The sequence below is a fragment of the Bison bison genome, unplaced genomic scaffold (assembly GCF_000754665.1).
Source record: "Bison bison bison isolate TAMUID 2011002044 unplaced genomic scaffold, Bison_UMD1.0 scf7180017864283, whole genome shotgun sequence".
In the NCBI taxonomy this organism is placed as follows: domain Eukaryota; kingdom Metazoa; phylum Chordata; class Mammalia; order Artiodactyla; family Bovidae; genus Bison; species Bison bison.
In genome coordinates, this window is record NW_011494855.1 from 1,427,652 (window position 1) to 1,455,259 (window position 27,608).

The window sequence follows — 27,608 nt, forward strand, 5'->3', positions numbered from 1 at the left end:
TATAATAGCCAGGACATGGAAGCAACCTAGATATCCATCAGCAGATGAATGGATAAGAAAGCTATGGTACATATACACAATGGAGTATTACTCAGCCATTCAAAAGAATATATTTGAATCAGTTCTAATGAGGTGGATGAAACTGGAGCCTATTATACAGAGTGAAGTAAGCCAGAAAGAAAAACAGTATACTAACACATATATATGGAATTTAGAAAGATGGTAACAATAACCCTGTATATGAGACAGCAAAAGAGACACTGATGTATAGAATAGTCTTTTGGACTCTGTGGGAGAGGGAGAGAGTGAGATGATTTGGGAGAATGGCATTGAAATATGTATAATATCGTATATGAAATGAGTCGGCAGTCTAGGTTCAATGCACGATACTGGATGCTTGGGGCTGGTGCACTGGGACGACCCAGAGGGATGGTATGGGGAGGGAGGAGGGAGGAGGGTTCAGGATGGGGAACACGTGTGTGCCTGTGGTGGATTCATTTCGATATATGGCAGAACCAATACAATATTGTAAAGTTTAAAAATAAAATAAAATTAAAAAAAAAAAAAGAAAGCTGAGCACCAAAGAATTAGTACTTTTGAACTGTGGTGTCAGAGAAGACTCTTGAGAGTTCCTTGGACTGCAAAGAGATCCAACCAGTCAATCCTAAAGGAAACCAGTCCTGAATATTCATTGGAAGGACTGATGCTGAAGCCAAAACTTCAATACAATACTTGGCCATCTGATGGAAAGAACCAACTGATTGGAAAAGACCCTGATACTGGGAAAGATTGAAGGCAGGAGGAGAAGCAGATGCCAGAGGATGAAATGGTTGGATGGCATCACTGACACGATGGATATGAGTTTGAGCAAGCTCTGGGAGTTGGTGATGGACAGGGAATCCTGGCGTGCTGCAGTCCATGGGGTCGCAAAGAGTTGGACATGGCTGAGCTACTGAACTGAACTGAACTGATGGAAACATAAATGAACAGAAGTGTAATCATAGCAGAGAATTTGAAATTATATTTTAACACTAAGTGGAAATTCTGGAACTGAAAATTACATCTGAAATGAATAATTCTTAGTAGATTAATATCAGATGGGAGATGGCAAATGGTATTAAAAGTTGAATTCAAATAAACAGCAATAATCAAAATTTGAAAACAAAGAGAAAGAGGATCAAAAAACTGAACAGAGACTTGGTAATCTTTGGAAGTTTATCAAACAATCTAATACACATGTTTGAAAAAATAATGGTTAAAATTTATAAATTTGATGATAACAAACTTACATATTTAAGAAATTAAATGGTCAAAAAGCTTTGTACACAGGAAATCATACATGGGATTATTATAACCCATCTACTCAAAACCAAAGATATTTTCTCTTCTTTTACTTTCTTAAAAGATATTAATGCTTAACAGGAAAATTCTAACAACATATTGGAGATTACACATGTATAGATGTAAGACATATAGCAAAAGTAGTATAAAGAATGAAGATAACGTGGAACTATACCATTGAAAGGGTGTTACATTTAGAGTGAAGTAGGCCAATATTAGGGCTTCCTTGGTAGGTCAGATGATAAAGAATCCGCCTGTAATGCAGGAGATCCTGGTTTCATTCCTGGGTCATGAAGATCCCCTGGAAAAGGGATAGGCTACCCACTCCAGTATTCATAGGCTTCCCTGGTGGCTCAGATGGTAAAGAATCTGCCTACAATGCATAAGACCTGGAATCAATCCCTGAGTTGGGAAGATCCCCTGGAGGAGGGCATGGCAACCCACTCCATTATTCTCACCTGGACAATCCCCATGGACAGAGAAGTCTGGTGGGCTACAGTCCATGGGGTCGCAAAGAGTCAGACATGACTGAGTGACTAAGCACAGCACAGGCCAATATTAAGAGAAAGTACCTGTGATATATTAAGGATCACAGTGTAATAACTTGAGTCCTCAATTAAAAAATAATGCATGTTACTTTTTTCTCTTTAAATGGCACTGTTAAATGAAAAAGCAAGCCATAGAAAAGGAGAAACTTTTTGCAAAATGTATATCCAACACAGAATCTATATCCAGGATATATAAAAGTCTCTTACAAGTCAAGAAGACAATAAACCAAATTTAAAAATGGGGAAAAATAATTGAACAGACACTATAGCAAAAAACCTTTCAGCGACAAACACATGAAAATCTTTTCAACTTCATTAGTCACTGGGGAAATTCAAAATATTCATAATGATATAATATAACATACATCTAATATAATGGCTAAAACAAAAACATATTTACCATACCAAATGTTGACAAAAATGTGGAACAACTAGGATTCTAATACATGGCTGATGGAAATGGAAAATGATACAGCCAGTTTGGTAAGGAGTTTGACATCTTATTAAAATTAAACATGACTTAGCTATGTGTGTATGTGCTCAGTCATTCAGTAGTGTCCAGTTCTTTGGGACCCTATGGACTGAAGCCTTCCAGGCTCCTCTGTCCATGGGATTCCCCAGTCAAGAATACTGGAGTGGTTGTCATTTCCTCCTCTAGGGGATCTTCCTGATCCAGGGATCAAATCTGAGTCTCTTGCATCTCCTGCACTGGCAGGCAGTTTGCCTACCACTGAGCCATCGTGGAAGCCTGTGCATATGACCCAGCAATTTTGCTAATAGGTATTGTAGCAAGAGAAATAAAAACATATGTTCAAACAAATATTTGTATATGAATGTTAGTAGCAGGTTTATTTATAATAGTCAAAATCTAAAAACAATTCTCAGTAAATCCTTCAACAGGTAGATTGTTAAACTGTGGTATATCCTTGTAAGGGAATATAACTTTCCAATAAAAGAAATGAATTACTGATCACACAACAGTAACATTATCATAAACCATACATGAAATAAAATAAACTGAATGGACTGCATTCATATAAAATCCTAAAAAGGGGGAAACTGTAGGGGTAGAAAAGGCATCAGTGGTTTCCAGAGGCCATGTGACATGGAGGAAGGAATTAATTGCATAAAGGTATGAGGGAACTTTTGTGTATGATAGAAAAGTCCTATATCATAACAATGATGTACACGAATATATACATTTTCAAAAGTCATCAACTATTACACTTAAAATTGTGAGTTTTATTGTACACAAATTATATGTCAATAAATCTGATTCCTTCAAAAAAACAACCAAACAAAAACAAAGAAAGAAAAGTATGGCATCTAACTATTCACATGGCTTTTAAAAGCTAATCATCTTCCCGTCTCTTACTAATGAAAGCAGACATGCCCTCACCTGTGAAAAATACTTAGCTCTGAGGCAGGCCCAGCATTGGAGGATGTATAAGTGAATGTGGCCAATAAAATGATTTGAAAATTAAATTATTCTTTTTGTGAATATTAAGAATAAAATAAATTTCAATTGTAACATTTCTAAAAATCAAAAGAACTATATAACAATTATTGTTCTGTACGCATCAAAAATACTCAGATTAAGAAAGGCAAGGCAAATCAGAGAAACTCCTTCAGATGAAAGGAGATTACAGAGACAAGAAAACAAGAAACATCTGATTCTGGACAGAATGCTAATAAAAAAAATTAATAGCTATAAATGACAGTATTGGAATAGCTGACCAGATTTGAATTTGGAGTATAGATTAGATAAAGAGTATAGTGTCAATTTACATTTTCTGATTTTGATAACTTTATTGTGATTATATAAGTGAATTTCCTTTTTCTTCAGAAATAAAGATGTCAATAGATTTTAGTAGCTATGGGGAATGTTGTCTTCAATTTATTTTCAAACGATTCAGAGAAAGAACAGACTGATGATGGAGATGGGACAAAATGTAAACAATTCATCTGGATAAAGTATTTCTTGTAATAGTCTAGAAGTCATTTTATTTAAAATAATAGTAAAATAGAATAAAAAATTATATGGGGGAAGAAAACTACAGCCCCAAATGAATCAGAGGCCTACTGCAGTAGTCCAGGGAAGATATAATTAGAACTACATATAATACATTAGTATGAATAACTAATTTATATTGTTTCCATGTTTAGAGTGGAATGGTAAATTTCATTTGTTTTTATCTTTGTTAAAAAATAAGTAATCAGGCATTCTATTATGGCTTCTTAAAATTTTTTGCCTACCTTGTGTCCTAAGATTTTAAATTTGTTTAAATTTGTTACTGAAAAGTTGTAGTCCATATATCCTTTGGCAAAATATAAGAAAACAGAAAAACTAGAGCAAGGGAAACTCTAAAAATGGAAATTTAGGTTTCATAAACAGAGGTGGAAGAAATATATTTTCTTAAGATTGTAGTACTAAATCATTCAGAAACTGTTTGGGTGGTTGTGTCATGCTGTCTTAGGAAAATGAACTAATATAGAAGACTCTTCCAGACAGTCAGATTCAGCGTTGCACAATACTGACTTGACTGCCCGTCTCCAGCTTCCTATTCCTTGGAGCTCTTCTACTGTCACATCCTGCCATTTAGCAGAAAAGCTGGTATCAGACACTGTTTCCAATACCCTGAACTCAGTTTTCATTCAAGTTCTGTAGGATGATTCAGTTCAGTTCAGTTCAGTCACTCAGTCATGTCCAACTCTTTGCAACCCCATGAACCAGAGCACGCCAGGCCTCCCTGTCCATCACCAACTACTGGAGTCCACCTAAACCCATGTCCATTGAGTCGGTAATGCCATCCCACCATCTCATCTTCTGTTGTCCCCTTCTCCTCCTGCCCTCAGTCTTTCCCAACATCAGGGTCTTTTCAAGTGAGTCAGCTCTTCGCATCAGGTGGCCAAAATACTGGAGTTTCAGCTTTAACATCAGCCCTTCCAATGAACACTCAGGACCGATTTCCCTTAGGATGGACTGGTTGGATCTCCTTGCAGTCCAAGGGACTCTCAAGAGTCTTCTCCAACACCACAGTTCAAAAGCATCAATTCTTCTGTGCTCAGCCCTCTTTATAATCCAACTCTCACATCCATACATGATCATTGGAAAAACCATAGCCTTGACTAGACGGACCTTTGTTGACAAAATAATGTCTCTGCTTTTTAATATGCTGTCTAGGTTGGTCATAACTTTCCTCCCAAGGAGTAAGCATCTTTTAATTTCATGGCTGCAATCACCATCTGCGGTGATTTTGGTTTTAAAGACAACTTAGCACTTACTGACACTCTCTTCCAGAAGGAATTGGACAAATTGACTAAGCATTGATTGAGCTTGAAAAAGAATGAAGATTAGAGCATTTGCATAATGAATCACAAGAACATACGTGAATGTGAATCATGGGAATATCAGCTCTCTCCCCCCACACCTTTGAGATAAACTCTCTAAAGGTTGGGGGAGGGTTGCAAAGCAAAGTGAAAGTGATCCAGATACAAGCAAACAGCTGCCCCCTCTCCACTCCCTGCCCCAGCCACTACCACACCTGCACATACAAAACTGAAATAAAATCCTGTTACAGATTCATACAACATTGAGAAAGAACAGTATATGCAATAAGAGCCAACTGTACTTGATACTAATCATTTGTTGTTGTTCAGTCGCTCAGTCAGGTCTGACTCTTTGCGACCCTATGGACAGCAGCATGCCAGGCTTCTCTGTCTAGATATCCAACTGTAATCTTCAATTTCCTTTTCCATAAAATAAGTACTAACAGGAAACCCACTAAGTTATTTTAATGTTAAAGAAATGAAGTATATAAAACCTAGTGAGATATTTAGCTTATAATAAGTACAGAATAAGTAGAAGCTTACTACAGTCAGAAAATGAGCTTTTATGTTTAATTTATATGTTGAATAAATTCATATTTATGACAGTCTCAAGGATCTACCCCAACACTGAGTATCCCAGTTTATCCAATCCACTTTTTTTTTTTTTAAAGGTTACTGAAATTATGTTAAAACCAAGGTCTGATGCAAAGGAAAGAAAAAAAAAAAAAACCAACTGAAGCATAAATATGATAAAAGAAAGAAACTAAAAGGAGTCCTAGAGATATTTGTTTATTAGGAAAATACACAGAAAAATGCAGCTTCAACGTGCTTCTTTCATCCTCAAATGCAGCCTCATCATCTTCTACATTGAGGCGGCTTGGTCTCCTTGGAAGGAGCTCTGGCAAGAAAACCAGGCTGTCAGATCTTAAATTCTGGCTAACCACTAGCTAACCATGTAACCCTGAGATAATAATGTAATTTATTCCCAGGGTTCTTGTGAGAATTAAATGAGATAAAGATGGAAAGCAATAAAGTGAATATGTTCTGATGATATCTGCCCAACAAAGAAGTAGCTAGAACTCTATCCGGTAACGTAATGTTCTCATCACCCTGCGTATTTCCATGATCACTATTTTGAAAAATCAGACAAAAACCAAAGCCCATCATCTTTGGTTCTAATATACAAAACTTGTGTACCTTATAAACTGCCAAATGCAAGGCTGTAAATCCATTTCTTGTCAGTCGAGATGGGCGGAGACCTTTTAACATAAGGGTTCTAATATGTGACTTGTTGCCTTAGAGAGAAAAAAGTTGAGAAAAGTCAAATTGTGGAGATAGACTAAAGGACTTAAAAATCGTTAAGTTAATCTGTAGTGGAATTATAAACATCACACCAATGAATGAAAATGCTAGACTACTGTTCTGCAGGCCATTTGTTAAGTTTTCAGTTAATCAACAGTCTTACTTATTAGTGAACATTTTTACTACTACATTTATAAAACTTTGTATCAGTGCTGTGTATTTTAATGAATTTATGCTACATTTTTTATTTGGTGCCCTTCTAATAGTACTTTAAAAAGTAAAAACATGAAAACATTCACCCTAGTAAATGATTTAATATTTGTGAAAAAGCTTAGATAGAAATCAGAACATCACTACACCATTAGTTTATTTAGATCAGAGAAATATCGAGGAAATGACTAAGGTTGGAAAGGTGTGTTTACATTTGGGAAGATATGTTGTTTGGGGAGTGGTGATGGGATATATTTAGAGTCAATACTTATACATTAGTTTTCTTTTAAAAACTGAGTCCAAAGCATACTAGCTTGGATTAACAAAAAAAGTATTCATTTACCAATTCAGTAAATTTACTGAGTACCTACTTATGCCAGGGACCATCCTAGATGCTTGGGATACATTAAGGAATGGAACAGAACAAGTTATGAACCAAATTTCACTTAGTCTTCACTTTGACTAATTTTCACTTTGGGATTTTGTCTTTGGCATTTATTACCTTCTATATATTTTACTGCAGATTGTAAACCAATTGCTAGATGATGTTTTGAGGAATGCTTTAAGTGCATCTGAATTTAACCTAATCCCTGGCTAGCATGCCTGATACTGAAAAAACGTCTTTAAAAATTTTTCCAAGCATACCTGATTCAAGGTAGGAACACAATAAAACTTAAATTTAGAGCTAAATCAATTGGAATATCTGTCTAGAAGTTAGTTACTTCTTCACTTGAAGCAAAGCAAAAGAAAAAACTGAGTATGAATAGAATTCTCTTGTAGACTATCAAGCAGCTCAAATCACTGACCATGTATACATATAACTAGTTTACAGAGTATTGAGTTCCAAGCACTCACCTCCACAAATGCAACATAAATGAAGCAGAGACAGACCATTTTCTGTGCGGTAATTTAAATTGACTTTACTGAAGGCATCATCAGAGCTAAAAAAAAAAAAAAATTTACAGATGATTACAAATTTCAGCTTTTAGTTTATCATTTTCTCATTTGAAAAATTATAATATGAATCTTGTTGCTACAAATTCAGAAATATGTCTTTTATAGGATTCTTCTGTACCTAGAAAAAATAATTTTGATTATACCTCTAGATGAAGAGGGGCTTCCCTAATGGTTCAGCAGTAAAGGATCCACCTGCCAATGCAGCAGATGTGAATTCTATCCCTGGGATGGGAAGATCCCCTAGAGAAGGTAATGGCAAACCACTCCAGTATTATTGCCATGGACAGAGGACCCCAGTGGGCTACAGTCCACGGGGTCGCAAAGAGTCAGACATGACTTAGTGATCAACAACAACTAGCTGAAGAACAATTAAAATCATGAGAAATAATATTAAAAGTTTGAGAGATCAAGTTTAAATTAATGATTCTCATACAAGGTATGTTCTATGTATAATTTGAACTTCTCAGGGCACCCTGATGAATTAAAATTTATGAATAAGTAGAAAACACAGATATTTGAAAGGAAACTCATTTCTCTTACAATCAACACCTTATATAATACTTATGGAGAAATTCAAGAAATTCTCTCCAAAAAGAAAAAAAAATAGTAGCATTAGATAAGATTCTGGAGACAGGAATAGAGTCCCAATGTATTACAAATTCTGCCTGAAGGAAAATTTTCTTATACTCTGACTGGGTCAGATTTCACAGATAAAGAAGGTCTAAACTCTGATAGGGTACTATGATACAGTCCCAGGTGAGAAGAGAAGTAGTGTTACTGATTCAATTAATGAAATCCTTGACTTTGTCTGAACAAAGACCATTGCCCCAGGAGGGCCCTAGAGAGCCATAGGTAGCCTTTGAAAAAAATGTAAAGCTAAAATTCTTGACCTCTTGAGGTCACTGGTACTGCCAGGACATTTTTTCAGTAGATATGAGATCACATCTTTGGCCTCCCAGGTTAATTCCAGGCTGCCTCCTGCCATTTAAATCTCCAGCAGCTTTAGTGAGATAGCAAAGTCTTTGGTGAATAAGCCTTCTATTATCATTCGTAAAGTACGTACACTTGAAAGGTACTATGAATTCAGAACATTATTATCAAGGCACCCAGTTAAAAACTTCAAAAGCTATTGAAATTTTAAAACAGAAAAAGAAAAGGTGCTATTCTCCAGAGTGCTGCTAAAAAGAGAAGCCTCTAATTCTAGGGAATGTGAAGGATCTCAGTAAAATGGTTTAATTAGCAACGGCAAGTCCAGTGGTTTGTTTTCAGAGACAGGAGAATATTCCAGAATTCCACCCCCTTAGCCTTCTTGCTTCAACTTCTCAGTAGCAAAATCCATAGATACATTTCCTCATATTGAGAAACATACTTCAACTCACTTTGGAATGCCACACATAGAAGTACAATAAATTCCAAGTCATTTTTACTAATTGTTAATATTGCAAGGAGCCCAACTTTCAAAGCTAGGTAGATTGGATTTTTCTTTTAAAATTTGTAGGAAATTAGTGCCCATAATGGGCTTCCCTGATGGCTCAGATGGTAAAAATCTGCCTGCAATGCAGGAGACCTGGGTTTGATCCCTGGGTGGGGAAGATGCCCTGGAGAAGAGAATGAATGACTCCAGTATTCTTGCCTGGAGAATTCCATGGACAGAGGAGCCTGGCAGGCTACAGTCTATGGGATCTTAAAGAGTCAGACAAGACTGAGAGACTAACATTTTCACTTTCAGTGTCCATAATAAAAAGGAAAAGAAAACTGTAAGTAGCAACTGAAGATTGCTTTGAACTGCTTTGGCTTTTCTTCCTTGGTTCTGTCATCATCCAGCAAAGGAAACATACAATAAGAATATAAGACAGAATACAGAGCATTGGAGTGGGGCAGGAGAGGGAAGCCTTCTGTTAAGTGTAAAGAACTATGTAAAATCTTCAGCCTAAGAGAGAATGGGAGAAAGTACTGTCTTGTGAGCTAACTATAATGGAATATATGGCAAATGCTGAAAGAAGATAGAACTTGAGAGTTCCTCTGGAGTAGTAAACCCTTGAGTAAATTAGTTTGTCAGTGTGTATCTCTAATATTATGCAGCAATACCTACCATGTTTTGATGTTTTAAAAGTGGAAGAAATCATTTCAGCAGTGTAAGTACTTAGATCATGGGCCTTGTATATACACCAGGATTGAAATCCTGTTTCTGTTTTTTTAAGTAGTATATTTTTCCCCTCCAATTTGAGCAAGTTATTTAACCTCCTCAAGCTTCGTTTTCTTCAGTTACAAAATTATTAAAATGATTCATATGACATTGCATTGTGAAGAAAATGAGATTAAGTACTTTCTACATTATTTGGTACATGATATGTTATTAAATATTATTTTGATTTTTAGCAAAGTTTACTGTGAATATGTGACTTTCCTTTTGTAGTCTAAATCTTTTTTTTTTATTTTTAAACTTTACATAATTGTATTAGTTTTGCCAAATATCAAAATGAATCCACCACAGGTATACATGTGTTCCCCATCCTGAACCCTCCTCCCTCCTCCCTCCCCATACCATCCCTCTGGGTCATCCCAGTGCACTAGCCCCAAGCATCCAGTATTGTGCATCGAACCTGGATTGGCAACTCGTTTCTTACATGATATTTTACATGTTTCAATGCCATTCTCCCTTGAGAGAATTTTAGCACAGTTTTCAAACCGAGTTTGACCTTCTTTGACCTCTCACATTTGACAACCTGTAAGTTTCCCTATTTTAACTAAGTTCACTGTCGTGACACCTAGCACCTATCAGTGATTCAGAGCAACACTCAGTGATTCACAGCGCAAACTATCACGGTTTTGTGATGCAAGTCCAGCAGCATCATTATTATGGGGAAGGTATTAACACTGAAGCGATTAAAAGAACAACAAAATCCAAAGGAAAAAAGGTTGTGCTGAAAATCATTTTACTGAGAAGATAGACTTAATTGCTTTCTTTTTCCATGATCTAGCTTTGATGATATATTCAATCAGTCTGGCACAGCATCTACTGAACATCAACTGTGTGCTCCACCTCTGTTCTTAATGCTTGTTTCAGGTTGCTTTCAACAGTCTATTTGATAGAAACTAGTCACTAATTCCCAGATCATTTAAGTGCATCAGTCTTGGGAATATGTGTACTAGATAGAATCCTGCACTGACCTTAGCATTAATCCTGATCTTTAATGCTCCAAGCAGCTTTGCAAAGGAAGTACATACTGAATAAACAGAAAAGTAAAGTGCTAACATCCAATGTTTTATCTTTTTAAAAATACCAAATGAATGTCTATTTACATAAGACTGAAAATATGAATTAATTAGAGATTTTTTATTTACCAATCATTCTTTAACTTATTAAATCTTATACTAGACTTGACCATTCATAAGTGAATCAGTAGTAGTGGTGGTTTAGTCGCTAAGTTGTGTCCTGCTCTTGCAACTCCATGGGCTGTAACCTGACCCAGCAATCAAACCCGCACATCCTTCTTTACAGGTGTGAATCAGTATAGAGTGCTAAATAGCATTCTGTCAAAACTGAGCTGTAGTCTCTTATTTTTGTTTTCCTCTTGAATTCTTGAATTCTACTCTCCCTAAACTCATGCAGCTTCTGTGAATGCCAACAAAATGAATAAGCAGAAAATAGATTCCCACAGTGGCAGTCAAGTACAATTTTAATAGTAAAATTTTAATCTAAATTTTAATGACTGGAATGTAATTTTTTAATGAGAGTAACTTTGGGGCTATATTTGAATTCTAATTCTTACTTCCCACTTGCTTATAGTCAAATATTTCTGTTTTGACACATGCAATTAAAGTATTCAAGATTTTAAAGCAATCATTCCTGGGATAGATATTTCTTTTTCTCTTCTTCTGCTTCTTCTAAGGAACTGTACATGTCAAATTCGCTGCCAAATGAATATCACTTACATATTCTAATATTCTAAGCTCAATTTATTTTTTAATTCTCCCTTACATTTTTCATCACCTGCCATGCCATACTGTAACTTAACATATCCTAATAAGTTCACAGTGCTTGCTGGGGCATGAATGAAGTTCCTAATTAAAATGAAGTCACTATTATGAATATACTTCTAATAATAAATTCTGTCCTTAATCATTAAAAATGGTTGTTTTGTGTCCAAAGGTTACTTTCTTTGTTGTAACATAATGAACTCTTTCCTTAGCCTTTATCTTTTATCCTGAAAAGTAGTAGTTTTGTGATCCAATTAAACTTCTTCTCATGATCCCATCCTTTCAAGGAAATATGTGACATGATCACAAATGGAAACTTATTAAAATTTAACATTTGAACACTTGGCAAAGGCAAAATCTAAAGATAGGTAGATACATTTCTTATATTAATTCATTGGCTGAAATGTAGGTAAAGGCAAAGAAGTTGGAAAGAAGGCCAAATTTTGTTTTGGGCCATCTAGTTTCCAAAATTGATCATTTAGGTTTCAAATGGCTGGTTGTAACTTCTTGTGTAGTTTTTAATGGATGCTGCTGATACCAACCCACCCAAAAAACCCTAATAAAAACAGAAAAGTCATCAATAAGACCTATTCCCAGGATGTATATCCAAGAAATACACAGAAACGTATTTCTCCAGTATCTCCCAGACCAAGTTTGCAAACTAACACTATGAAGCATATTCATTCTTTCATTTATACATTTAAAAATTATTGAGATATGGTGGTAGATAAAGAAGAGTTGGGGATTCCCTGGTAGCTCTGCTGATAAAGAATCTGACTGTAATGCAGGATACCTTGGTTTGATTCCTGGGTCGGGAAGATCTGCTGGAGAAGGGATCATCTACCCACTCCAGTATTCTTGGGCTTCCTTAGTGGTTCAGCTGGTAAAGAATATGCCTGCAATGCGGGAGACCTGGGTTTGATCCCTGGGTTGGGAAGAATCTCTGGAGAAGGGAATGGCTACATACTCCAGGATTCTGGCCTAGAGAATTCCATGGACTGTAAAGTTCATGAGGTTGCAAAGAGTTTTTGACATGTTACTGTATTCCTGGAGCTAAATGATATCAAAGAAAAAAAAAAAAAAAAGGACAGAATGGTATGGACCTAACAGAAGCAGAAGATATTAAGAAGAGGTGACAAGAATACACAGAAGAACTATACAAAAAAGATCTTCATGAACCAGATAACCACAATGGTGTCATCATTCACCTAGGGCCAGACATCCTGGAATGCAAAGTTAAGTGGGCCTTAGGAAGCATCACTATGAACAAAGCTAGTGGAGTTGATGGAATTCCAGCTGAGCTATTTCATATCCTAAAAGATGATGCTATGAAACTGCTGCACTCAATATGCCAGCAAATTTGGAAAACTCAGCAGTGGCCACAGGACTGGAAAAGGTGTTTTCATTCCAGTCCCAAAGAAAGGCAATGCCAAAGAATGTTCAAACTACTGCACAATTGCACTCCTCTCACATGCTAGCAAAGTAATGCTCAAAATTCTCCAAGCAAGGCTTCAACAGTACATGAACAGTGAAATTCCAGATGTTCAAGCTGGATTTAGAAAAGGCAGAGGAACAAGAGATCAAATTGCCAACATCCGTTGGATCACAGAAAAAGCAAGAAAGTTCCAGAAAAACATCTACTTCTGCTTTATTGACTATGCCAAAGCCTTTGACTTTGTGGACCACAATCAACTGTGGAAAATTCTTAAAGAGATGGGAATACCAGACCATCTTACCTGTCTCCTGAGAAATACGTAGGTCAAGAAGCAACAGTTAGAACTGGACATGGGACAAAAGACCAGTAGAAATTGGAAAAGAAGTATGTCAAGGCTATATATTGTCACCTGGCTTATTTAACTTATATGAGACTACATCATGCAAAATGCTGGGCTGAATGAAGCACAAGCTGGAATCAAAATCACCGGGAGAAATATCAATCACCTCAGATATGCAGATGACACCACCTACTTATGGCAGAAAGCGAAGAGGAATTAAAGAGCCTTTTGTATAGTGAAAGAGGAAAGTGAAAAAGCTGGCTTAAAACTCAACACTCAAAAAATGAAGATCATGGCATCTGGTCCCATCACTTCATGGCAAACAGATGAGGAAACAATGGAAACAGTGGCAGACTTTATTTTCTTGGATTCCACAATTACTGCACATGGTGACCTCAACCACAAAATTAAAAGACACTTGCTCCTTGAAAGAAAAGTTATGAGCAACCTAAACAGCATATTAAAAAGCAGAGACATTACTTGCCAACTAAGGTCCATAAGGTCAAAGCTGTGGTTTTTCCAGTATCATATATGGATGTGACAGTTGAACCATATAGAAGGCTGAGTGCCGAAGAATTGATGCTTTTTTTTTTTTTTTAATTGATGCTTTTGAACTGTGGTGTTGGAGAAGACTCTTGAGAGGTCCTTGGACTGCAAGGAGATCCAACCAGTCCATCCTAAAGGAGATCAGTCCTGGGTGTTCATTGGAAGGACTGATCTGAAGCTGAAGCTCCAATACTTGGCCACCTGATGAGAACTAAGAACTGACTCATTGGAAAAGACCCTGATGCTGGGAAAGATTGAGTGCAGAAGGATAAAGGGATGACAGAGGATGAAATGGTTGTATGGCATCATGACCTTGATGGACATTAGTTTGAGCAGTCTCTGGGAGTTTATGATGCACAGAGAAGCCTGGCATGCTGAAGTCCATGGGGTCACAAAGAGTTGGACATGATTGAGCAACTGAAGTGAAATGAAAGTAGTTAAGGAAAATAAAATGGATATAATAAGAATTCTTACCTCATAGGGTTATTTTGAGGTTTAAATGAGTTAGATCTTTTAAGACTTTTGTAAGTACTAGTGCTGTAATAATTATTTTTACTAGAGTGTTGAGACTATTGGTATTAATTATTTTAACTTTTTTATTATTTTGCTTTGCATTTGAGAAGAGGGATAGGAAAGTAGAAAGGGAAGAAGAAGGTAGCATGGGATGGGAGGGAAGATCGGAAGGAGGATAAAATGGAGAAAGCCAGTAAAACTGAGTTAAGTACGAAGTTAAAGAGAAAGAGGCAGAGAGAGAGAGTGAGTGAGAGTTTGAGATCAAGCTGCTTGAATGTTTTTGCACAATATTCCTGTAAAACTGTTATTCATAACAAGTTTTACTTAGTAGTAGTAGTGTTAGTTGTTCAGTCCTGTCCAACTCTTTGCAACTCCATGGACTGTAGCCCACCAGGCTCACCTGTTCATGGAATTCTCCAGGCAAGAATATTGGAGTGGGTTGCCATTCCCTTCTCCAGGGGATTTTCCTGACTCAGGGATTGAACCCGGGTCTCCTGCATTGTGAGCAGATTCTTTACCATCTGAGCCACCAGTAAACCCCACTAAGTTTTATGTAGACAAGCAAGAAAGGATATAGAGAGGTAAACAGTCTTGGGACAGTGTGAATTCTCTGCTTTTTGGTTTGCGATCTTTTTGTTTGTTTGTTGTTTGTTTTCTGTTTCGTTGTTAATTAACACAATGCACTCACCAAACATACCAAATAATCTTTCACTCAATTTTATTAAGATGTAATTTCCTCCCTCAACACTCTACTTAGCGCCCTGATAGAGAATTTCACTCTTTTTAGGTAAGATCAGCCTGTATTGTTTCTGGAGCTATTCATTTTATAACAGCTAAATTTCATAATTGTTTATAGTTCTGAAAAAGTAGATTTAGGGGAGATATTTCATTTGTTGGATAAGTATGGTAGACTGCAGCTGGGGCCAGAGGAACTTTTCAGGAAGAAAAGAAGCAGGAAGATACAACTCAGAAAATGCCTTCATTATTTTTCTCTTTCCTTTTTTTTTTTTAATTCCTCTTAACATTGCAACTGCTTTCTAATGGGATAAACTTTTGACTATTTTTATTCATTAAACCTAATCAATTTCAAAGTGAGACATTTCACAGTTTCAAAGTGTTAATACACTATTGACCAAAGTATATCTATTCAATGTCAAAATAAGGTTAAAAATGAGAAAAAAAAATAGGGTTCTTCTGATTATGTTGAAAAGTGACAGCACTGAAAAATTATAACTTCTTTGGGGATCTCTATAGATATATTACAGATTAAGCAGGTAAAAAGTAGGCTTGATGATGAAATCAGAAAAACATAGTTCTAAAATTTCTAAAGACTTAAAAACGTTGAAACAAAACAATTAAATTGGAAGTCTTTCAAAAGTTGCATGTGGAAAGCGAACTTATAAGTGGTTTACAAAGATCGTGGAAGAAGTCCATGTATCACCAAGGGGTGGGAGTGGGATTGTAAATTATATTCCTCCACTACCACATGTAGCGACAGTACTAATACACAGGACATAGCAAAACTGTACAGTGGCATTGTGAAGGTGAAAACTTTTTAAAGATAATATTATCCATATTTATTTTCCCTCCAGTATGGGATGGGAGAGAAGAATAGAGGGAGGAAAAAAGAGGGAAAGGTAGTACAAGTGAGCAAGGTACTAAATTAGAGAGAACTATGTGTAACCTGGTTCAAGCCAGTTTCACTTTATTAGCCTCATTTTCTTCATGTATAAAATGGTAAGTGCAATACATACCCCAGAAAGATGTGAACATAAATAATGATGATTAGTTTTTAACTGACATTTTTGAGTGTTGTCCATGTGACAGTTACGGTGCTCAAAGCACCTTACATGTATACAATTACAATTATATGAGTTCAGTTCAGTTCAGTTGCTCAGTTGTGTCTGACTCTTTGTGACCCCATGAATTGCAGCATGCCAGGCCTCCCTGTTCATCACCAACTCCTGGAGTTCACTCAAACTCACATCCATCGAGTTGATGATGCCATCCAGACATCTCATCCTCTGTTGTCCCCTTCTCCTCCTGCCCCCAATCCCTCCCAGCATCAGTCTTTTCCAATGAGTCAACTCTTCACATGAGGTGGCCAAAGTACTGGAGTTTCAGCTTTAGCATCATTCCTTCCAAAGAACACCCAGGGCTGATCTCCTTTAGGATGGACTGGTTGAATCTCCTTGCAGTCCAAAGGACTCTCAAGAGTCTTTAAAATACCTAGGTGCATGCCTGACAAATGGTAGGCATTAAACTGTCAATTTGTTTTCAAGTGATATACAAATAGGTATTACAAATAAATGCAACTATAGATAAAGCTGAATACACAAAGAAGCTGTCTTTAGTGAACATATATATTAATACCAGTTAATAGACAGACCTGTAAATTGATAACACCAAGTAGTAAGTGTTATTATATTGATAAACACAAAGAACAGAAATGGTGCAGAGGAGGAAATAACCACACAATGTACTTCAGGGTACCACTTTTGTCTTTCCTTCTTCTGCTTCTCTATTTACTCATCTTTTCCAGTCTCTCATCTATTATCTTAAGAAATGTTCAAAATTAAGAGTGAATGCAACTTTATTATGGAAGATGAAGGAACATTCAATTTCCATTCCTCTTCTTTCCCATATCAAGTTCCCTTTGCAAAGCTGCTATAAATTAGCATAATCAATCATCTTTTAGCTCTTTTTGTCTTTTTTAAGTTTAGCACTTATATTGCTTTGTATTATGTTGTGAGTGAAAGCTATACTGGAGATTGTGTATTTGATGTGACATAAGTCAGTAACTGAACTGAATTCTTGCTTTATGAGGCAGAAAGTCTCTTTTAATGAATGGGATTAGTTGCTATAAAGAAACTTCAACAAATGAAAACAACCAAAAAACTGCAAAAAAAAAAAAAAAACACCAGACAAACTTATGTTTGCACTAGTGATCCTTCATCTATGACTCTAGTATTAAATGATTCATTTTAGGTACTTGATAGTTTTCCTGCTATCTGCCTGTTCAGGGGAAGCCTGATGTCAAGCAGCATAACAGAGTTGTCCATCACTGAAGCACTCCTTACATTACATAAAGCATGAATCAAAATGAGAAAGAGTCTAAGATTTAACAGCTAAAATGTCCTAGATGCTCAATTAAATGTGATCTCATAAAATATTTGCTGTCAGTCACTCATTTGTGTCTGACTCTTTGCAATCCCATGGGCTGTAGACCGTCAGGCTCCTCTGTCCGTGTAATTCTGTTTAAACTTAATTACTTTTAAAATTTTGTTGTGTGAGCCAATGAGCAAGACAATTTATAATATATTCTCAATACTCCATTTTTTTCTTTGCTTGTCATCTATCATTTTATTCTAGAGAAAAGAAAAAAATCTCAGAACTTTGCCTTAGGCAGGATTGACTTTCTTTCCCTCTGATGCTGTTTGCCTTGATAGCAGAGCAGAGTACTCATGTTTTGTTTGTTTGCTTCCTTGTCTCTCTATAGACCATACTAGTTGCCTTGCTTTCTGTTTTCATGTTCCTCATCCCTTTACCAATATCACAGCAAGCAGAGTTCTCAGTGCAACTTAGATATCTTTCTGGAAGTGTCGTTTCCAAACTTTAGCTGAAGTATCATTTTTTGTATGCAAAGGTATTACCTGGGGAAGCTTGTTAAAAATTCAGGTCTCTGGAAATCAGCCCCAGAGATTCTGATTCACTTGATATGGGATAGAATGATGGAATCTAAAATTTTTGTTAGAAAACTGTGGGAGGTCCTTAGCCCTTGGAGAGACATGATTCTAGGCTGTGGGTAATCCTGGCCTCAGCCTCATTATTACTTCTGGATAATGGGACATTTCTACAGCTTCTTTAACAGCTTCAGCACCAGGCTACCAATCTTCCTTTCCTCAAAATGCCCTATCATCTTTGACATCCATTTTGATGAACTTTCTAATACTCTAGTCTGAAAAATGTTCCAATCCCTCTTGATCGCAAGCTTTAAAAGTTATATATCAGATTTTGGCACTATTTTGAATTGTTTCAACATTTTACATTTTTATTTTTGAAAATGTCTTCTTGATGTAAAAAACACTTTATCCTAATTTTCTCACTTCTTAACTTTGACTAAACTTGTCAAATTTACTCCTGCTTGTCAATAAGGTGTTCAGTCTTTCAAACTGCCCTTATTTATCCAATTAATCATGATAATCAATACCTCCAATTATTCAATGCATACTGTGCATTAGGCCCTGTATTCATAATTTGACATCATTTTTTAAAGTCCTGTGATGCTGTAATTACATTTTACAGTATAAATGAGGCTCAAGGAGATAAAGCAATATAGCTAAGGATACATTGCCTGTAAATGCTGACTGAAACAGCTTTTTTACTCTACTTAGAGAAGATGGCCAAGAAATAAAGTTTTCTTGGTTGTAGTAGACTTTCCATGGTACTCATCCATTCTTGCCTATATATACTTACTTAACTCTGCCTTTTATCTGGAATGCTTTATAAAAACCAATGAATAAATCAAGACATCAAACTTCATATTTTTTATATTTGAAAACTGTTCTGTTTTTCCTTCCACTTTGCGCTTGTCATAGACTGTCTTCTGTGAGATATTTATATATGTGTTTCCCCTCAACCAGATTGTGAACTCCTGGAACAAGAATCAGGATGTGGTAGGAAAAGCTCTCTCTATGGAGCTGGGTAGACCTCGCTACAAATCATAGTTCCAGTACTTGACCAAATGATCTTGACAAGATCCATCGTCTCTACTCCTTAGTTTATTATCCACCACAATGAATATTTCCTATCACACAGGGTCATGGTGATGATTTAATAATGAATGGTTCATATTCGATGTATCTGGAATAGCACCTTGAATATAGCTGGCACAATAAATTCTGAACTATAAGTTACACTGGTTCCTGTCTTTCACCTATGCCCCCTACAATACTAATCAGCAAAAAGGAGGTCACATTCATCACATATAGTAGAAATTTAGAAGAAAAGTAGGCCAGAACAGGACGTGTAGAAACAGCTACTTGTTGTTGATACGATTTGAGAGAAAAAGTACATTTCAAGCCTAATCCTTAGAAGGATATGTCTGTTTAAATTAGCCTTGACATATTTGCATAATACTTCCCAAATTAAAAAAAAATGACAAAGTTGAGGAAAATCTCTAATTTAATCACATCTTATTCAGCATATTTATCTGAGTCAATAAGAACTAGAGGACTTATGATTAAGTTTTATATTCATAGCTTTTTTCCAACAAAATTAATATGTATGCATAAATCTGTTATACCACAGTGTCAGTCACATCTCTATAGGAATTTCAAATGTTTTCCCGTAAGACAGTATGTGATAATACTTGCAAAAGCCATCCCAGGGTATCTCATCAAAGTGTCAAAATGGAGTTAATCATTTTGGGCTAAATAACATAGAGAATTAACTATTTCCCAAACTATAAACTGAATATTTGTGAAGGCCTTATTAAACCACTGACAATTTTATATAAACTCTATTATACATGGGTGGTTTTATTTGCCAGTTATGTGAGGTTTGTATGTTTACTATATCTAAATTTTTTCTTAAAAATATGTCATTTGCTCATTGCTTTATTACCTTTATTTTCCAAGTAAAATGGATAGAGTTCTTTGTTATAAAAGTATTACATGATTAACACAGCTATAAGTGAACATGGCTAATTGGCCTTCATGGAACTTTTCCTCAGTCAGGCAGCTAACTCAAATTGACTCTCCAAAATATATTGTTTCTCAATGCCACATTCAATTTCTCCAGAAGGTTGCTAGTGTGTATAAGGGCTCTGCCCCTCTTTTCTGAACATTTTGTGTCTTACAAGGTTGTGACACTATGCCAGATTATTTTTATCTTGTTATCATAGAACAAAACCCAGTGAAAGCCTGAAGCCAATATTACACATTGTTATAGGCTTGTTCAAGGGCAGAGCGATACTCAGTTTCATTAAGAGACAGCCTTTCAATGTCAAGGGACCAAAGGGTTTGATACATCTGGAGATCTCCAGTAGTCCAAAAAGAAAAATGTGGCCAGTATTCCATCACCATTTGAGAAGAGAAGTCTTAGTGTTTGTTGCTGGCATGGCTTATAAGAGTGATCTAATTCTAAAGATTATTCAGATCAGCAACAGTTTGTTTTCAAAGGCTAACCTTCAGGTTCCTCTCTCTTTAAACTTAAGTGATGGGAACAGGCAAGGCATATTTTAAGGAGGCAATATATTTGTATTTTAGGGACTATATGAATGGTCAGGGGCTATATGAAAGGTTAGAATATAACCTTATATTCTAAGGTTAATGTTGAAGGTTACATGAGTTGCATTTTTAAACATAGGTATAGCTAAAAACTAGATCAACAATGAAGACACGTACATAGAAATAATAACTCTGACAACTTTACCCAAATATATGCCTCAGTTCTGTAAGTTCTTTTTCTTTGATCTGCAGATCATCTTCTAATCTTTCTATTACAATAACATAAGATTCACTGACTTTCTTCTTCCATTCATCTAGTAAAGAAAAACAAAAAGGGACTGATTCATAGCTGTGCTTTGCAAAATGTAGACACAGCTCATAACATATAAGTGATTAAAACTCTGTTCTTACTCTGAATTAAACAATACTTAATTTAAATTACTGATTGGGTTTAAAATGCAGATGTTTATATTTAAAAGGCAATCATATAGAATTGTAATTAAAAACCCATTCGATACTGGATAATATATTTATATAGAAGAATATATTTGACTTATTTCATTTGATTTTATTGCATTATAATTATAGCAATCTCTAGTTGCTAGACAAGAGTTTTTAGGTTTTAAGTACTAGATACTTAACATGTAATCCTAAAATCCCTATATGCAACAGTATTCCAAATTTTTTTCTATAGCATTATACCTAGGAACTAAAACACTATAGTATTATAAGAAATTTTGTGTTTTTTTCTAAAGATCTTTCAGAGAAAAAATAATTTGAGTTCAGATAATCTTAACACTTTTGCATAAATTTTGTCTTGTCCTCTTGCAAAAATTAGCAGATATTCCAGTGAAATGTTAACTATATATACTACCTACTGAATTATATTACATTTAAAGATACAGGAATAATTACCAGTACAAGTTTGCGTTGGTCTGGATTTATAATTTCCCATTTGTTAGAAGTTTCTTCTTTTCCCCAGTGCAGTTCCTGAGGTTGCAAGATTCCAAGTTCAAGTGCAGTGACAGTCCAGTTGAAAAATACTTTGATAGTCTGGCTAAAAATAAGCTGACTGCCAAATGGAATGTCATGCAACAATTACAAAGAACTAAATAGTTTGTGGTTTCAAGGGTGAAATCATGAAAGGAATTAATCAGTCTATTTAAAAGAACTATAGCAAAGATAAAGAGTAAATGTTTCCATACGATTATTTGCCTCCATCCATTGATTATCTATCCATATGCACCTTGATGGGCATTTCTTTTAATCTAGAAAGTCATTCTGTTACATCTGAGGTTCAGAAAGAGCTATTAAAACTACCTGGATCATCTTTCAGGATTGTTTTCTCCTAAGCCAAAGTAAAGATTGTTGGAAAATGGTGACTTGTGATAGAATTCGTCTTGATAGAATATAAATAATGGAAATCAACATCCTATGGCATGCTACTAATAGAAATGAATGTGAATTTGGCCTAAAGCAGAACTACAAAACTATTTTTCCAGGAAGAAATTCTCAACATAGATCATGATTAATTTATACCACTCGTTGATTATATTGACCATGAGTCACAGATAAGGATCTAAGACAGTGATTTCTACAAACGGCAATTCATAAAATAACAATGACAAGAACAATAAGATTACAGATAATAAGATGGAAAGCTTAGCATGCCAGACACTAGTCTAAGTGTTTTATATGCATTTTGTCATTTATACCTTATACAATCCTGCAAGGTGTATAGTATTCTCATCTCATAGATGAGAAAATCCAGATTTGCTAGCAGGTAGAGGAATCTGAAATAAATTCTGAGTCTATATGATTCTAAAGTCCAAGTCAGATATTACACTTCACAGCGGCTTTTCTCTTTGTACATGCATATTTCTATTGATATAAATGAACTCAGGGTATGATGGAGAATAAATGGGAAACCCAGAGATTTTCAACTATATATTTCTTTTGGATAATGTAATTATACCTAGAATACACACACGTCAATCTTGAAATCCTCCTTTAGAGGCTATACTTTCAATTTCCTATTTATTAAAATTGAGAGTTCAAATAACTTCTTCTTTTTGAAGCAACTGCTTAGACAAATTAATCATTTCCCACAACTTTTTCTCAGCAAAGGTAATCTAAGTTCCAGAGGGACAGTCTCTATACTGATCAGATACAGTTAGAGAAGTTGGTATCTAACCTCTGTCCTCCCCTGGATATAATTCTGATTTCTCCTCCCTCAGTATATGCTGCCAGGGCCATTGATGTCTGCTACACTGTAGTGGCCTCTGATTACTTCATCTACGCACTCTGCATTTTCCTTGTTTGAGGACTTCAGCTATACCAACTTTCAGCACTTGTGTGATGCCCATCCCTTTAGGTCAGAAAATCCTTCCTTTCCCCAGACATGCTCTTCTCAGGCTCACTGGTCTAGGCACCTGACTTCCTAAATGCTTGGTTCTGGTGACCAAGCATTCAGTCTTGTCCTGAAGTCCTGAAGACCAAACTAGATAGTCTTTTTAAAGAGGCTGGCAATCTCCCAGAGCTACACCTTGGAATGCAAAGTACAAGTTCCCGTCTCTCAGATTTCCATGGTTTTCATACCGTGAATCGAGAGGGACAGGGATGGGAGCCAGGGCTTTTGACCTTCTTGAGGACGTCTAAATCTGTTCTTTCCCGATCTTCTTTCTTATTTCTCTCTCCACTATTTCAAACCTTATATCTCAGTGTATAAGTGGGTGTTCATTGCCTCTACCAATGAAGAAAAAGCTAATTCTTATATCATCTTACACTGTCTTTTCAAATTCCCCTTCGGTACATAAATGTAATGCATTGATCTTTAGGATTTTTCCTTTTAATTTTTGCAAATATTTTTATTATCTCAGAAAGCTTGGCTCTTACAAATGAAAGCTTTGACTTTCAAAACTAAAATTTTTGCAGTAGGTTTTTTTTTTTTTATTAATGGAGTTTTATGTTTATCATTTCCTCCATGAAGCAATAAGGCTCTTCTGGAAATTAGAGAAATATTAAGTAAAGACTTAGCTATTCCAGTGTCCTGAGAAAACATTGCCCAAATCTGAAAGCACTATGCAAAGGCATTGCATGCTTGCACTTTTCAAAGAAAAAAATGGCACTCCCCTTAAAAAAGACCTGTAACTTTGTACCTGATGTGAAGAACTAACTCATTGGAAAAGACCCTGATGCTAGCAAAGAAGGCAAGAGGAGAAGGGGACGACAGAGGCTAAGATTGTTTGATGGCATCACCAACTTTATGGATATGAGTTTGAGCAAGCTCCAGGAGTTGGTGATGAACAGGGAAGCCTGGCGTGCTGCAGTCCATGGGTTCGCAAAGAATCGGACAAGACTGAACGACTAAACTGCAGTAGGTTTTAAAACCCAATCAACAACTCAATTGAATTTTTCTACACCCTGAGGCAATAGATTTTGCTAAAAATAGTGAGAATAATAATCTCGATACCTAAAATATTAAATGTTATTGAATTTCCTGCTTCCAAAGGAACACTATCTATTAGCCCTTTTGTGACTGTGAGTCAAGGTCATGAGTTGAGGACAATACAAATGCTTTCAGGGACATGAAGAAAAGGCTGGAATAAGCAAATGATCAAGGATAACAATCCTGTTTTACCTGCCCAAGGAATCCTGGAGGGAATCCACACAGAAGCAGGAAATATTTCCTTCATTGCACTGTATATCTCTGCAAAAATTACTTCTTTTTACCTTGAGTTGATAACATGCTCTAAATTGAACTCTGCTCTTCCCAGTTCTGAGATTTTCAGAAGTGCAAAATGTCAAATATTATAAAAAATAAAACTCAATTAAAAAAATGACTCTAGTCATTTTTCTCAGCTTCTCAGACTTTAGTGAGAGTAAACACTACCTGAGAAGCTTCGTGAAAACACAGAAACCAGGGCTCTTTACCCAGACATTCTGATGCAGTGGAATTTCTTTATCCAGAAATTCAGGAGTAGGGCTTAGAATCTAATTTTAATAGGCATCCCTAGTGATTCTAAAGTAGATGCTTACTTGAAGCTTTGAGGAGCACTATTTTAAGATGGCTTAAAGTGAGATGCATACTCACCAGGAATTTTCTGAGTCTCTGAATTCCGTGTATCGGAAAAGAGGAGAGAAAATTGAGATAAAGAGAAAAAGAAGATTGTTTAAGATTTTCAGTGGGTTCTATCCTATGGTAATCAGTGAGGCAATATGTGATTTGGCTATACATCTATAGACCCATGGGCTTCCCAGGTGGTGCTAATGGTAAAGAACCTGTCTGCCAATGCAGGAGAAATAAGAGAAGCAGGTTCAATCCCTGGGTCAGGACAATACCCTGGAGGAGGTCATGGCAACTCACTCTAGTATTCTTGCCTGCCACAGATGGAGGAGCCTGGTAGGTTACGGTCTATAGGGTCGCAGAGTCTGACACAACTGAAGCGACTTAGCATGCCCACATGCATATACTCCTGTACTGTAAAACTGGATCACAAAAGTGGAAACAACCAAGATGCCTTTTACAGGTGAATAAACAAATGTGCATGTACATTCATACAATGGAAACTTATTCAGCAATTAAAGAAAGGAGCTACCAAGCCAAGAAAAGTCATGGAATAACTTTAAATGAGTATTGCTAATTAAAAAGCCAGTCAGATAAGGCAGTACACCACATGATTCCAACTACATTTTGGGAAAGGCAAAACTATGGTGACGGTAAAAAGATAAGTGGTTGCCAGGGGAGCAGTGAGAAGGGGAGGGAGGAACAGGTGGAACACAGGGAAACTTGAGGGCAGTGAAATTATTCTGCATGATATTCTAAGGGTAAATATATGCCATTATATATTTGGAAGAAACAACAGAACTGTAAAATAGTAATGTAAACTCTGAATTTTAGTTAATAATGTATCAATATCAGTTCAGCAATGCTAACAAATGTACCAAACTAATTTAATATATTAACAATAGGGGAAACTGTTCTGGGGGAAAGGAAAGAATGAGTATATGAAAACTCTATACTTTCTGCTCAGTAATTCTTGTAAATCTACAACTGCTTTAACAGAAGGGTTTTATTAATTTAAAAAAAAATTTTATTGGAGTATAGTTGATTTACCATGTTGTATTAGTTTCAGCTGTACAGTAAAGTGAATCAATTATACATAAACATATTGTTGTTGTTCAGTCGCTAAGTCGTGTCCAACTCTTTATGATCCCATAGACTGCAGCACACCAGTCTTCCCTGTCCTACCCTATCTCCCAGAGTTTGCTCAAACTCATGTCCATTGAGTCAGTGATGCTGTCTAACCATCTACTCCTTTTTTGGGGAGTACTTCCCAGGTGGCTCAGTGGTAGAGAATCTGCCTGCCAACGTAAGAGATACAAGAGATGTGGGTTTGACTTCTGGGTTGGGAAGATACGCTGGAAGAGAAAATGGCAACCCACTCCGGTATTCTTCTCTGGAAAACCCCATGGACAGAGGAGCCTGGCAGGCTACAGTCCATGGGGTCACAAAGAGTTGGAAACAACTGAATATTCACGCATTCTTTTTTAGATTCTTTTCCCATATAAGCCATTGCAGAGTATTGAGAAGAGTCTCTTGTACTATATAGTGGGTTCTTATTAGTTATCTATTTTATATATAGTGGTGTGCATATGTCAACCCTAATTTCCCAGTTTATCCCTTCCCCTTTACTCCCTGGTAATCATAAGTTAGCTTTCTACATATGCAACTCTACTTCTGTTTTTGTCTCTTGTTTTAAAGATTTTTTTTTCCCATGTAGGCCATTACAGAGTATTCAGTCGAGATCCCTGTGCTATACAGGAGGCTAGTGTTAGTTATCAATTTTATATATAGTAGTGTATATATATCAGGCCCAATCTCACAATTTACCCCTAACCCCTTTCCCTAGTCCTCTGGTAACCATAAGTCTGTAGAAAAGGTCTATTATTCTTTTTTAATTCAGGAAAATATAAAACAATAAATAAACATGAACAAAAACAGTAACTCCTTAGCAAGACCACTTGAATTTTTCCAGGCGTGTCTGTTTATAACTCATAAAGAAAGACTATCTCTAAGGAATACGCAACTAACAGTATTTGTTTTTCTTTTACACTTGCTTGTATGTATGTGTTTTTTCATTCAAAAATGTCAGGGTAGATTTAGTAAATACCTTATTTCTTCAACTATTCCTTTTTGACTAACATTCACGTTCTACTGAATTGCCTAAGTCTAATGTTAATGCCTTCATCTTTTCAACTGATTCATCAGAACACTTCAGCACATACATAGATATTCTAATACTTCTGTAATAAGCCTATCTACATTCTTTCTGAATTCCTTTATTTTTGGTTATATGATTTATTTATCCCAACCTACGCTTGCACATCTGCTATTTTTATTTTAGACTAGTCTCTTCATAAATATTCTAAAGGATGCTTTCAAGATGAAAAATATAAATTTGACTTTGACACTTCTATCTTTATGATTCCAACAGAGAAATTATAAGGAATATGTACATCATGAAATTAAACCAATGCACTTAAAACAATTTTTATCATATTTAGGACTGTGAATTCACTTACACTTAAACCTAGATGACTCTTCCATTGTTTATACGAGTTCTTGTTAAGATGTGCCCAAGTTTTAAAAGTTTAAATTTTTGATGTGTTGCATCTGGTTGACAAGCAATTTAAAGAATCATAGCTTTAAAAATAATAAGCCAGAATTACTAATTGATATATATTTAGGTTTTTGCCTTCTTTTAATAAACATTATGCATATTGAAACAAAGCTATTTAAAATAAAAACTGAACACTAAGACGTATATACCTATTCAATTAAAAACATTCTTTGATTAATTTCTTTTCAAACA

General features: G+C 35.8%; 1 protein-coding gene across 1 annotated transcript in view; it reads right to left on the reverse strand.

Moving 5' to 3' along the window:
• Window positions 1-21,753, reverse strand: part of TNNI3K (TNNI3 interacting kinase) — a 350,776-nt gene extending 329,023 nt beyond the window's left edge. The window contains exons 1-4 of the mRNA XM_010849426.1: window positions 21,649-21,753; window positions 20,939-21,047; window positions 7,587-7,672; window positions 6,417-6,514 (exon numbers count right to left, since the gene is read on the reverse strand). Coding sequence (XP_010847728.1) covers window positions 6,417-6,514; window positions 7,587-7,672; window positions 20,939-21,047; window positions 21,649-21,688 — 333 coding nt within the window. The 5' untranslated portion in view covers window positions 21,689-21,753. The remainder of the gene's footprint in view (window positions 1-6,416; window positions 6,515-7,586; window positions 7,673-20,938; window positions 21,048-21,648) is intronic.
• Between the last annotated feature and the right edge of the window lie 5,855 nt (window positions 21,754-27,608).